Below are 13,139 nucleotides of genomic sequence, written 5' to 3'. Positions count from 1 at the left end.
AAAAATGAGGTCACATGTAACTTGGAAAATAAGAATCTAAATGGGGTAGAGGAGCAAAGGGATCTGCGAGCACAAATCACTACAAGTTGCGACGCTGGTCAAAAAGGCCATAAAAGCAAACCAAGCACTGGGGTTTATTTCTAGAGGGATGGAATTGAAAAGTAGAGAAGTTATGATAAACTTGTATCAAACCTTGGTTAGACCACACTTGGTGAAATATGTGTAGTTCTGGTCGCCATGTTATAGAAAGGATATTGAGGCACTGGAGAGGGTGCAGAAAAACATTTTCAAGGATGATACCAGAAATGCAAGGTTATATCTGTTAGGAAAGGATGAACCGGCTGAGTCTCTTTTCTCTTGAAAAGAGAAGACTGAGGGGTGACCTAATTATAATTGGCAAATGAATTTCAATATGGCGTGTGAGGTATTACATGGTCAGAAAAAGGAGGTCACATATTACTTAAAATGATGAAAGGTTTTGATAGAGTATACACAGAGAGAGTGTTTCCACTTGTGGGGAAGAGCAAAACTAGAGGCCACCGATATAAGATAGTCACCAAGAAATCCAATAGGGAATTCAGAAGAAATCTCTTTACCCAGAGAGTGGTGAGAATGTGGAACTCGCTACCACAGAGTTGAGGCGAATAGTATAGATGCATTTAAGGAGAAGCTAAATAAGCACATGCGGGAGGAGTGAATCGAGGGTTCTGCTGATAGAGTTAGATGAGGAAAGACGGGAGGAGGCTCGAGTGGAGCATAAACACCGGCATGGACTGGTTGGGCCGAATGGCCTGTTTCTGTGCTGTACATTCTAAGTCATTACATTGTTCATGGTTTTTCAGTGAGTGCCATGTCAGTGTGTGTTTAATCGTGAAACCAAACCGATTTACGCAACTCCATTTGATACTCTAAAGTGTTTAAACATGCTTTAAAAAAAAAACATGTTTTCTTTCCTTCTGCTGACTTTCTACATTATTCCTTTTTTACATTATCATGGAGGATGAGAAGACTTTGTGATCATGGTTATTTCTGGTCCTCGGATGATAGTAGAGTTGCCCCATTAGTTTTAATTTAGTACCTTGAAGTAGGCGCAAAAAATGAAAAGACTGGTAACAAAACCGGCCTAGAGTGAATGGATAGGAAGCTTCCAGGGTGGCAAGGTTGGTAACAGCCTTACAACTCAGGAGGTCACACTGTGTTCAGATTCTCTTTGTAGAGTTAAGTGATCTCGGTTCGGACACAACAGTCTGCCTCAGCATTCCGTAGAATTCTCGCTCGTGATCATTATCTGCCGCTGGAAAGCGCATAGGTGTGGAGATGTGGTGAAAGCGGGGCTCGGCAGTGTAATGTTTGCATGGTTAATTAGCTGCCAACTTCACATGAAGCCTATCCACTTGGATAAGGGACCAGCATCCATGGGGTACAGCCAACCAAGGAGTTTAACACCTCTGGGGGTGGGGGAGACATTTGGCCAAAATAATTGGGTAGCAACAGAAATTAGATCAGGACTCCGCTCGCTAGTTTTGTTCAAACTGAATAAAATTAATTGATAGAACGGTCATATAATGCACCAGATAATTCAACTCTTTAGCCAGAGCTGCCACTGCCACAGTTAGGATTTTCATTGTGTTACCTTGTATTTATTTTCTAGGACCAGGCAGCAAAAGATATAAAAATACTTGATGAAAAGGAGTGCGAGAAGAAAAATGCAAAGTAAGAACCATTTCTACTCTTTAAGTCTTTAATTTCTCACAAGCTCATTTGTAATTGCATTGTTACAGTAAGCTGCACTTTACAATTCACTTATCGACCCTAATCAATATACCTTAGCTTTCTTATTGGAAAAAGTAAAATAAAATAAAATTGATATCTCTTTTCCAGCCCAATTTGCGTCTGATCACATAAAATGGCCACACAATTGAAATCAGGATAACCAAACAAAATTCTTCATAAATATGTCTCTCTTGCTTTTAAAAACACAACAGAGGTTAGGGGAGTCTTTTACTGCACCACGGAAATGGCCATTCGAGGAGTGGGAGGTGCCCATGATCTGGCTTGTGTTGCCCTTGGAATTTTGAATAGTTTTCTCAAATACTTGAAAGAGAAAGAAACAAATAGTTGCATTTTTATGGCACATTAAATTGTCATCGAAGTTTCAAAGTGTTTTACACAATGTGATCTAAAATAATGCAAGGTATCCTGACACTGAGAGTGGTGAATTATGAGGAGAGACGGGTTTGGATAGGCTAGACAGGGAAAGGCTGTTCCCACTAGTTGATGGTACAAGGACTAGGGGACACAGATTTAAGGTTTTGGGCAAGAGATACAGGGGGGACGTGAGGAAAAACCTTTTTACACAGTGAGTGGTGAGGACCTGGAACTCGCTGCTGACGGAAGCGGAGACACTCAATGTTTTCAAAGGGAGATTGGATAGGCACTTGAGGGAAATAAACTTGCAGGGCTACAGGGATAGAGCGGGGGAATGGGACTGACTGGATCACTCCACAGAGCCGGCACGGACTCGATGGGCTGAATGACCTCCTGTGCCATTATGACTCTATGACCTAGGTAGCAGTCAGCAGGGAAATACAGGTGGAATATCATTCTTGACAAATCTGTTTGAGTTCTTTGAGGATATAATGGAGTTAGTTGATGAGGCGAACTCAGTAGATTGAATATAAGTTTGAATGACTCAGGCAGGGTCTGCAGTCACGCCCTGCTATTCCTATGGAGCCAGTCCAATATAACATTTTAGGCATCACTGAAGAACCTGAGACAGGAGGAGAGCCTGACTTCAGGATCTCCATATTGGTGAGGTTTTACTAAAAAACACAATGAAAACTTGTGAATCTATTTTACTCTAAAGTGGGATATACTTTCCATAAAAAGTGCTACCTGTAGAATTACTCTGTTTTACTGAGCACCCTTTTTCAATCTTCACATAGTGAGTGTGCAGAGCAGTGGGTAACACTAGGGGCAGTGGTGAGTTTACATAGGAGTGTCACGGGGTGTGCAGAGTGATGGGTAACACTAGGGGCAGTGGTGAGTTTACAGAGGAGTGTCACGGTGTGCAGAGTGATAGGTAACACTAGGGGGAGTGGTGAGTTTACACACGAGTGTCACGGGGTGTGCAGAGTGATGGGTAACACTCGGGGCAGTGGTGAGTTTACACACGAGTGTCACGGGGTGTGCAGAGTGATGGGTAACACTAGGGGCAGTGGTGAGTTTACAGAGGAGTGTCACGGTGTGCAGAGTGATGGGTAACACTAGGGGGAGTGGTGAGTTTACACACGAGTGTCACGGGGTGTGCAGAGTGATGGGTAACACTAGGGGGAGTGGTGAGTTTACACACGAGTGTCACGGGGTGTGCAGAGTGATGGGTAACACTAGGGGCAGTGGTGAGTTTATGCCGGAGTGTCGGGGTGTGCAGAGTGATGGGTAACACTAGGGGGAGTGGTGAGTTTATGCCGGAGTGTCGGGGTGTGCAGAGTGATGGGTAACACTGGGGCAGTGGTGAGTTTATGCCGGAGTGTCGGGGTGTGCAGAGTGATGGGTAACACTAGGGGGAGTGGTGAGTTTACACACGAGTGTCACGGGGTGTGCAGAGTGATGGGTAACACTAGTGGCAGTGGTGAGTTTACAGAGGAGTGTCACGGTGTGCAGAGTGATGGGTAACACTAGGGGGAGTGGTGAGTTTACACACGAGTGTCACGGGGTGTGCAGAGTGATGGGTAACACTAGGGGGAGTGGTGAGTTTACACACGAGTGTCACGGGGTGTGCAGAGTGATGGGTAACACTAGGGGCAGTGGTGAGTTTATGCCGGAGTGTCGGGGTGTGCAGAGTGATGGGTAACACTAGGGGGAGTGGTGAGTTCATGCCGGAGTGTCACGGGGTGTGCAGAGTGATGGGTAACACTAGGGGCAGTGGTGAGTTTATGCCGGAGTGTCACGGTGTGCAGAGTGATGGGTAACACTGGGGCAGTGGTGTGTTTACACACGAGTGTCACGGGGTATGCAGAGTGATGGGTAACACTACGGGCAGTGGTGAGTTTATGCCGGAGTGTCGGGGTGTGCAGAGTGATGGGTAACACTAGGGGCAGTGGTGAGTTTGCACACGAGTGTCACGGGGTGTGCAGAGTGATGGGTAACACTAGGGGCAGTGGTGAGTTTACACACGAGTGTCATGGGGTGTGCAGAGTGATGGGTAACACTAGGGGCAGTGGTGAGTTTATGCCGGAGTGTCACGGGGTGTGCAGAGTGATGGGTAACACTAGGGGCAGTGGTGAGTTTACACACGAGTGTCACGGTGTGCAGAGTGATGGGTAACACTGGGGCAGTGGTGAGTTTACACAGGAGTGTCATGGGGTGTGCAGAGTGATGGGTAACACTAGGGGCAGTGGTGAGTTTACACAGGAGTGTCACGGGGTGTGCAGAGTGATGGGTAACACTAGGGGGAGTGGTGAGTTTATGCCGGAGTGTCGGGGTGTGCAGAGTGATGGGTAACACTAGGGGCAGTGGTGAGTTTACACACGAGTGTCACGGGGTGTGCAGAGTGATGGGTAACACTAGGGGCAGTGGTGAGTTTATGCCGGAGTGTCGGGGTGTGCAGAGTGATGGGTAACACTAGGGGCAGTGGTGAGTTTACACAGGAGTGTCACGGGGTGTGCAGAGTGATGGGTAACACTAGGGGGAGTGGTGAGTTTATGCCGGAGTGTCGGGGTGTGCAGAGTGATGGGTAACACTAGGGGGAGTGGTGAGTTTACACACGAGTGTCACGGGGTGTGCAGAGTGATGGGTAACACTAGGGGGAGTGGTGAGTTTACACACGTGTCACGGGGTGTGCAGAGTGATGGGTAACACTAGGGGCAGTGGTGAGTTTACACACGAGTGTCATGGGGTGTGCAGAGTGATGGGTAACACTAGGGGGAGTGGTGAGTTTACGCACGAGTGTCGGGGTGTGCAGAGTGATGGGTAACACTAGGGGGAGTGGTGAGTTTACACACGAGTGTCACGGGGTGTGCAGAATGATGGGTAACACTAGGGGCAGTGGTGAGTTTACACACGAGTGTCACGGGGTGTGCAGAGTGATGGGTAACACTAGGGGCAGTGGTGAGTTTACACACGAGTGTCATGGGGTGTGCAGAGTGATGGGTAACACGAGGGGGAGTGGTGAGTTTACACACGAGTGTCACGGGGTGTGCAGAGTGATGGGTAACACTAGGGGCAGTGGTGAGTTTATGCCGGAGTGTCGGGGTGTGCAGAGTGATGGGTAACACTAGGGGCAGTGGTGAGTTTATGCCGGAGTGTCGGGGTGTGCAGAGTGATGGGTAACACTAGGGGCAGTGGTGAGTTTATGCCGGAGTGTCACGGGGTGTGCAGAGTGATGGGTAACACTAGGGGCAGTGGTGAGTTTACACACGAGTGTCACGGGGTGTGCAGAGTGATGGGTAACACTAGGGGGAGTGGTGAGTTTATGCCGGAGTGTCACGGTGTGCAGAGTGATGGGTAACACTGGGGCAGTGGTGTGTTTACACACGAGTGTCACGGGGTATGCAGAGTGATGGGTAACACTAGGGGCAGTGGTGAGTTTACACAGGAGTGTCACGGGGTGTGCAGAGTGATGGGTAACACTAGGGGGAGTGGTGAGCTTACACACGTGTCACGGGGTGTGCAGAGTGATGGGTAACACTAGGGGCAGTGGTGAGTTTACACACGAGTGTCATGGGGTGTGCAGAGTGATGGGTAACACTAGGGGGAGTGGTGAGTTTACACAGGAGTGTCACGGGGTGTGCAGAGTGATGGGTAACACTAGGGGCAGTGGTGAGTTTACACACGAGTGTCACGGGGTGTGCAGAGTGATGGGTAACACTAGGGGCAGTGGTGAGTTTACACACGAGTGTCACGGGGTGTGCAGAGTGATGGGTAACACTAGGGGCAGTGGTGAGTTTACACACGAGTGTCATGGGGTGTGCAGAGTGATGGGTAACACTAGGGGCAGTGGTGAGTTTATGCCGGAGTGTCACGGGGTGTGCAGAGTGATGGGTAACACTAGGGGCAGTGGTGAGTTTACACACGAGTGTCACGGTGTGCAGAGTGATGGGTAACACTGGGGCAGTGGTGAGTTTACACAGGAGTGTCATGGGGTGTGCAGAGTGATGGGTAACACTAGGGGCAGTGGTGAGTTTACACACGAGTGTCACGGGGTGTGCAGAGTGATGGGTAACACTAGGGGCAGTGGTGAGTTTACACACGAGTGTCATGGGGTGTGCAGAGTGATGGGTAACACTAGGGGGAGTGGTGAGTTTACACAGGAGTGTCACGGGGTGTGCAGAGTGATGGGTAACACTAGGGGCAGTGGTGAGTTTACACACGAGTGTCACGGGGTGTGCAGAGTGATGGGTAACACTAGGGGCAGTGGTGAGTTTACACACGAGTGTCACGGGGTGTGCAGAGTGATGGGTAACACTAGGGGCAGTGGTGAGTTTACACACGAGTGTCATGGGGTGTGCAGAGTGATGGGTAACACTAGGGGCAGTGGTGAGTTTATGCCGGAGTGTCACGGGGTGTGCAGAGTGATGGGTAACACTAGGGGCAGTGGTGAGTTTACACACGAGTGTCACGGTGTGCAGAGTGATGGGTAACACTGGGGCAGTGGTGAGTTTACACAGGAGTGTCATGGGGTGTGCAGAGTGATGGGTAACACTAGGGGGAGTGGTGAGTTTATGCCGGAGTGTCACGGTGTGCAGAGTGATGGGTAACACTGGGGCAGTGGTGTGTTTACACACGAGTGTCACGGGGTGTGCAGAGTGATGGGTAACACTAGGGGGAGTGGTGAGTTTATGCCGGAGTGTCGGGGTGTGCAGAGTGATGGGTAACACTAGGGGCAGTGGTGAGTTTACACACGAGTGTCACGGGGTGTGCAGAGTGATGGGTAACACTTGGGGCAGTGGTGAGTTTATGCCGGAGTGTCGGGGTGTGCAGAGTGATGGGTAACACTAGGGGCAGTGGTGAGTTTACACAGGAGTGTCACGGGGTGTGCAGAGTGATGGGTAACACTAGGGGGAGTGGTGAGTTTATGCCGGAGTGTCGGGGTGTGCAGAGTGATGGGTAACACTAGGGGGAGTGGTGAGTTTACACACGAGTGTCACGGGGTGTGCAGAGTGATGGGTAACACTAGGGGGAGTGGTGAGTTTACACACGTGTCACGGGGTGTGCAGAGTGATGGGTAACACTAGGGGCAGTGGTGAGTTTACACACGAGTGTCATGGGGTGTGCAGAGTGATGGGTAACACTAGGGGGAGTGGTGAGTTTACGCAGGAGTGTCGGGGTGTGCAGAGTGATGGGTAACACTAGGGGGAGTGGTGAGTTTACACACGAGTGTCACGGGGTGTGCAGAATGATGGGTAACACTAGGGGCAGTGGTGAGTTTACACACGAGTGTCACGGGGTGTGCAGAGTGATGGGTAACACTAGGGGCAGTGGTGAGTTTACACACGAGTGTCATGGGGTGTGCAGAGTGATGGGTAACACTAGGGGGAGTGGTGAGTTTACACACGAGTGTCACGGGGTGTGCAGAGTGATGGGTAACACTAGGGGCAGTGGTGAGTTTATGCCGGAGTGTCGGGGTGTGCAGAGTGATGGGTAACACTAGGGGCAGTGGTGAGTTTATGCCGGAGTGTCGGGGTGTGCAGAGTGATGGGTAACACTAGGGGCAGTGGTGAGTTTATGCCGGAGTGTCACGGGGTGTGCAGAGTGATGGGTAACACTAGGGGCAGTGGTGAGTTTACACACGAGTGTCACGGGGTGTGCAGAGTGATGGGTAACACTAGGGGGAGTGGTGAGTTTATGCCGGAGTGTCATGGTGTGCAGAGTGATGGGTAACACTGGGGCAGTGGTGTGTTTACACACGTGTCACGGGGTGTGCAGAGTGATGGGTAACACTAGGGGCAGTGGTGAGTTTACACACGAGTGTCATGGGGTGTGCAGAGTGATGGGTAACACTAGGGGGAGTGGTGAGTTTACACAGGAGTGTCACGGGGTGTGCAGAGTGATGGGTAACACTAGGGGCAGTGGTGAGTTTACACACGAGTGTCACGGGGTGTGCAGAGTGATGGGTAACACTAGGGGCAGTGGTGAGTTTACACACGAGTGTCACGGGGTGTGCAGAGTGATGGGTAACACTAGGGGCAGTGGTGAGTTTACACACGCGTGTCACGGGGTGTGCAGAGTGATGGGTAACACTACGGGCAGTGGTGAGTTTATGCCGGAGTGTCGGGGTGTGCAGAGTGATGGGTAACACTAGGGGCAGTGGTGAGTTTACACACGAGTGTCACGGTGTGTGCAGAGTGATGGGTAACACTAGGGGCAGTGGTGAGTTTACACACGAGTGTCACGGGGTGTGCAGAGTGATGGGTAACACTAGGGGCAGTGGTGAGTTTATGCCGGAGTGTCGGGGTGTGCAGAGTGATGGGTAACACTGGGGCAGTGGTGAGTTTATGCCGGAGTGTCACGGGGTGTGCAGAGTGATGGGTAACACTAGGGGCAGTGGTGAGTTTACACACGAGTGTCACGGTGTGCAGAGTGATGGGTAACACTGGGGCAGTGGTGTGTTTACACACGAGTGTCACGGGGTGTGCAGAGTGATGGGTAACACTAGCGGCAGTGGTGAGTTTATGCCGGAGTGTCGGGGTGTGCAGAGTGATGGGTAACACTAGGGGGAGTGGTGAGTTTATGCCGGAGTGTCGGGGTGTGCAGAGTGATGGGTAACACTAGGGGGAGTGGTGAGTTTATGCCGGAGTGTCATGGGGTGTGCAGAGTGATGGGTAACACTAGGGGGAGTGGTGAGTTTACACACGAGTGTCACGGGGTGTGCAGAGTGATGGGTAACACTAGGGGGAGTGGTGAGTTTACACAGGAGTGTCATGGGGTGTGCAGAGTGATGGGTAACACTAGGGGCAGTGGTGAGTTTACACACGAGTGTCACGGGGTGTGCAGAGTGATGGGTAACACTAGGGGCAGTGGTGAGTTTATGCCGGAGTGTCGGGGTGTGCAGAGTGATGGGTAACACTAGGGGGAGTGGTGAGTTTACGCAGGAGTGTCGGGGTGTGCAGAGTGATGGGTAACACTAGGGGGAGTGGTGAGTTTATGCCGGAGTGTCGGGGTGTGCAGAGTGATGGGTAACACTAGGGGGAGTGGTGAGTTTACACACGAGTGTCACGGGGTGTGCAGTGATGGGTAACACTAGGGGCAGTGGTGAGTTTACACACGAGTGTCATGGGGTGTGCAGAGTGATGGGTAACACTAGGGGCAGTGGTGAGTTTACACACGAGTGTCATGGGGTGTGCAGAGTGATGGGTAACACTAGGGGGAGTGGTGAGTTTACACACGAGTGTCACGGGGTGTGCAGAGTGATGGGTAACACTAGGGGCAGTGGTGAGTTTATGCCGGAGTGTCGGGGTGTGCAGAGTGATGGGTAACACTAGGGGCAGTGGTGAGTTTATGCCGGAGTGTCGGGGTGTGCAGAGTGATGGGTAACACTAGGGGGAGTGGTGAGTTTACACACGAGTGTCATGGGGTGTGCAGAGTGATGGGTAACACTAGGGGGAGTGGTGAGTTTATGCCGGAGTGTCGGGGTGTGCAGAGTGATGGGTAACACTAGGGGCAGTGGTGAGTTTACACACGAGTGTCATGGGGTGTGCAGAGTGATGGGTAACACTAGGGGGAGTGGTGAGTTTACACACGAGTGTCACGGGGTGTGCAGAGTGATGGGTAACACTAGGGGCAGTGGTGAGTTTATGCCGGAGTGTCGGGGTGTGCAGAGTGATGGGTAACACTAGGGGGAGTGGTGAGTTTGCACAGGAGTGTCGGGGTGTGCAGAGTGATGGGTAACACTAGGGGGAGTGGTGAGTTTACACAGGAGTGTCACGGGGTGTGCAGAGTGATGGGTAACACTAGGGGCAGTGGTGAGTTTACACAGGAGTGTCACGGGGTGTGCAGAGTGATGGGTAACACTAGGGGCAGTAGTGAGTTTATGCCGGAGTGTCGGGGTGTGCAGAGTGATGGGTAACACTAGGGGGAGTGGTGAGTTTACACAGGAGTGTCACGGGGTGTGCAGAGTGATGGGTAACACTGGGGCAGTAGTGAGTTTATGCCGGAGTGTGACGGGGTGTGCAGAGTGATGGGTAACACTAGGGGGAGTGGTGAGTTTATGCCGGAGTGTCGGGGTGTGCAGAGTGATGGGTAACACTAGGGCAGTGGTGAGTTTATGCCGGAGTGTCGGGGTGTGCAGAGTGATGGGTAACACTAGGGCAGTGGTGAGTTTATGCCGGAGTGTCACGGGGTGTGCAGAGTGATGGGTAACACTGGGGCAGTGGTGAGTTTATGCCGGAGTGTCGGGGTGTGCAGAGTGATGGGTAACACTAGGGGCAGTGGTGAGTTTATGCCGGAGTGTCACGGTGTGCAGAGTGATGGGTAACACTGGGGCAGTAGTGAGTTTATGCCGGAGTGTCATGGGGTGTGCAGAGTGATGGGTAACACTAGGGGCAGTGGTGAGTTTACACAGGAGTGTCACGGTGTGCAGAGTGATGGGTAACACTAGGGGCAGTGGTGAGTTTATGCCGGAGTGTCATGGGGTGTGCAGAGTGATGGGTAACACTGGGGCAGTAGTGAGTTTACACAGGAGTGTCACGGGGTGTGCAGAGTGATGGGTAACACTAGGGGCAGTAGTGAGTTTATGCCGGAGTGTCGGGGTGTGCAGAGTGATGGGTAACACTAGGGGGAGTGGTGAGTTTATGCCGGAGTGTCGGGGTGTGCAGAGTGATGGGTAACACTAGGGGCAGTGGTGAGTTTATGCCGGAGTGTCGGGGTGTGCAGAGTGATGGGTAACACTAGGGGCAGTAGTGAGTTTATGCCGGAGTGTCACGGGGTGTGCAGAGTGATGGGTAACACTAGGGGGAGTGGTGAGTTTATGCCGGAGTGTCGGGGTGTGCAGAGTGATGGGTAACACTAGGGGCAGTGGTGAGTTTACACACGAGTGTCACGGTGTGCAGAGTGATGGGTAACACTAGGGGGAGTGGTGAGTTTATGCCGGAGTGTCACGGTGTGCAGAGTGATGGGTAACACTAGGGGCAGTGGTGAGTTTATGCCGGAGTGTCGGGGTGTGCAGAGTGATGGGTAACACTAGGGGCAGTGGTGAGTTTACACAGGAGTGTCACGGGGTGTGCAGAGTGATGGGTAACACTGGGGCAGTAGTGAGTTTATGCCGGAGTGTCGGGGTGTGCAGAGTGATGGGTAACACTAGGGGCAGTGGTGAGTTTATGCCGGAGTGTCGGGGTGTGCAGAGTGATGGGTAACACTGGGGCAGTAGTGAGTTTATGCCGGAGTGTCGGGGTGTGCAGAGTGATGGGTAACACTAGGGGCAGTGGTGAGTTTATGCCGGAGTGTCACGGGGTGTGCAGAGTGATGGGTAACACTGGGGCAGTAGTGAGTTTATGCCGGAGTGTCGGGGTGTGCAGAGTGATGGGTAACACTAGGGGGAGTGGTGAGTTTATGCCGGAGTGTCGGGGTGTGCAGAGTGATGGGTAACACTAGGGGCAGTGGTGAGTTTATGCCGGAGTGTCGGGGTGTGCAGAGTGATGGGTAACACTGGGGGCAGTGGTGAGTTTATGCCGGAGTGTCGGGGTGTGCAGAGTGATGGGTAACACTAGGGGCAGTGGTGAGTTTATGCCGGAGTGTCGGGGTGTGCAGAGTGATGGGTAACACTGGGGGCAGTGGTGAGTTTATGCCGGAGTGTCGGGGTGTGCAGAGTGATGGGTAACACTAGGGGCAGTGGTGAGTTTATGCCGGAGTGTCGGGGTGTGCAGAGTGATGGGTAACACTGGGGGCAGTGGTGAGTTTATGCCGGAGTGTCACGGTGTGCAGAGTGATGGGTAACACTAGGGGCAGTGGTGAGTTTATGCCGGAGTGTCGGGGTGTGCAGAGTGATGGGTAACACTAGGGGGAGTGGTGAGTTTATGCCGGAGTGTCACGGTGTGCAGAGTGATGGGTAACACTAGGGGCAGTGGTGAGTTTATGCCGGAGTGTCGGGGTGTGCAGAGTGATGGGTAACACTGGGGGCAGTGGTGAGTTTATGCCGGAGTGTCGGGGTGTGCAGAGTGATGGGTAACACTAGGGGCAGTGGTGAGTTTATGCCGGAGTGTCGGGGTGTGCAGAGTGATGGGTAACACTAGGGGGAGTGGTGAGTTTATGCCGGAGTGTCACATTTTCCTGAGCCTCAAGTTGTCCCAAAGGAAAAGGGTGAGTTCCAGCTCATTGGGGTGGTTGCAATCAGTGAACACAGTGGCGATAGCAAAATACTGCAGATGCTGGAAATCCAAAATAACAACAGAAAATGCTGGAAAAACTCAGCAGGCCAGGCAACATCCATGGAGAGAAATTAGAGTTGACGTTTTGGGTCGAAACCCTTTTTCAAAACTGGAAAGGAAATAAAATCGATCGAAGGCAGGGCTGGGAGAGAACAAAAGAAGTAACAGAGACATTAAGAGGTATTCAAAACTAGACGAGATGGTAATAGGACAAGTGGAGACAAAAGACGGCTAGGATTAGGTGTGAAGTGTACTGGCAGGATGAGACACAGCTGCCATGTGGGAGAGAGGAAAAAAAAAGGAAAGGGGAGGGGGGGGGCGGGAAAGGGAAGACCCAAAAGCGAACACAGTGAACCTGTTTATTTTTACAATAGCGAGCAGCTCCCACCTCACCCGGCAGGTATTCACTGAATTGATGTACTTTGCTGTACATCAGAGACTCTGGTTTTAGTTCAGTAATCATTTTGACTTGGAATGCTGATTTAAGGAGCTTCACAGTCTCTGTATACAAATATCTGTGGGGTTTAATAGTAACCACAAAAAGGAAGGGAGAAATGCTTCATTGCTTCAAGTAATATATTGATTTTATAGCAATATTTTCATATCCCTGTTTTCCTAAAAGTTCTCAATTGCACTAGAACTTTTTAGACATTTTTGTCAAATGTATATCTACAAGAACATACAGGACAAAGTGAAGTATCCTAGGCCCCACTTACAAGAGTTTGAAAGCCTTTCCTATTATGTCGTGTGGCTGCCCCCTACAGGTGACGAGCAGCC

The 13,139-nt window shown here is 51.4% G+C and overlaps 1 protein-coding gene across 1 annotated transcript in view; it reads left to right on the top strand.

Annotated features, from left to right (window-relative positions):
- Positions 1 to 13,139, top strand: part of ddx42 (DEAD (Asp-Glu-Ala-Asp) box helicase 42) — an 83,363-nt gene that overhangs the window by 28,646 nt on the left and 41,578 nt on the right. The window contains exon 4 of the mRNA XM_085966660.1: positions 1,652 to 1,713. Within this exon, the coding sequence (XP_085822786.1) occupies positions 1,652 to 1,713 (62 nt within the window). The remainder of the gene's footprint in view (positions 1 to 1,651; positions 1,714 to 13,139) is intronic.

This window comes from Somniosus microcephalus, chromosome 24 (assembly GCF_052327205.1).
Source record: "Somniosus microcephalus isolate GS21.2 chromosome 24, FLI_Smic_1.0, whole genome shotgun sequence".
Lineage (NCBI taxonomy): Eukaryota > Metazoa > Chordata > Chondrichthyes > Squaliformes > Somniosidae > Somniosus > Somniosus microcephalus.
Note: the sequence above shows the minus strand (reverse complement) of the source record. Positions and strands in the feature narration are given on the sequence as shown.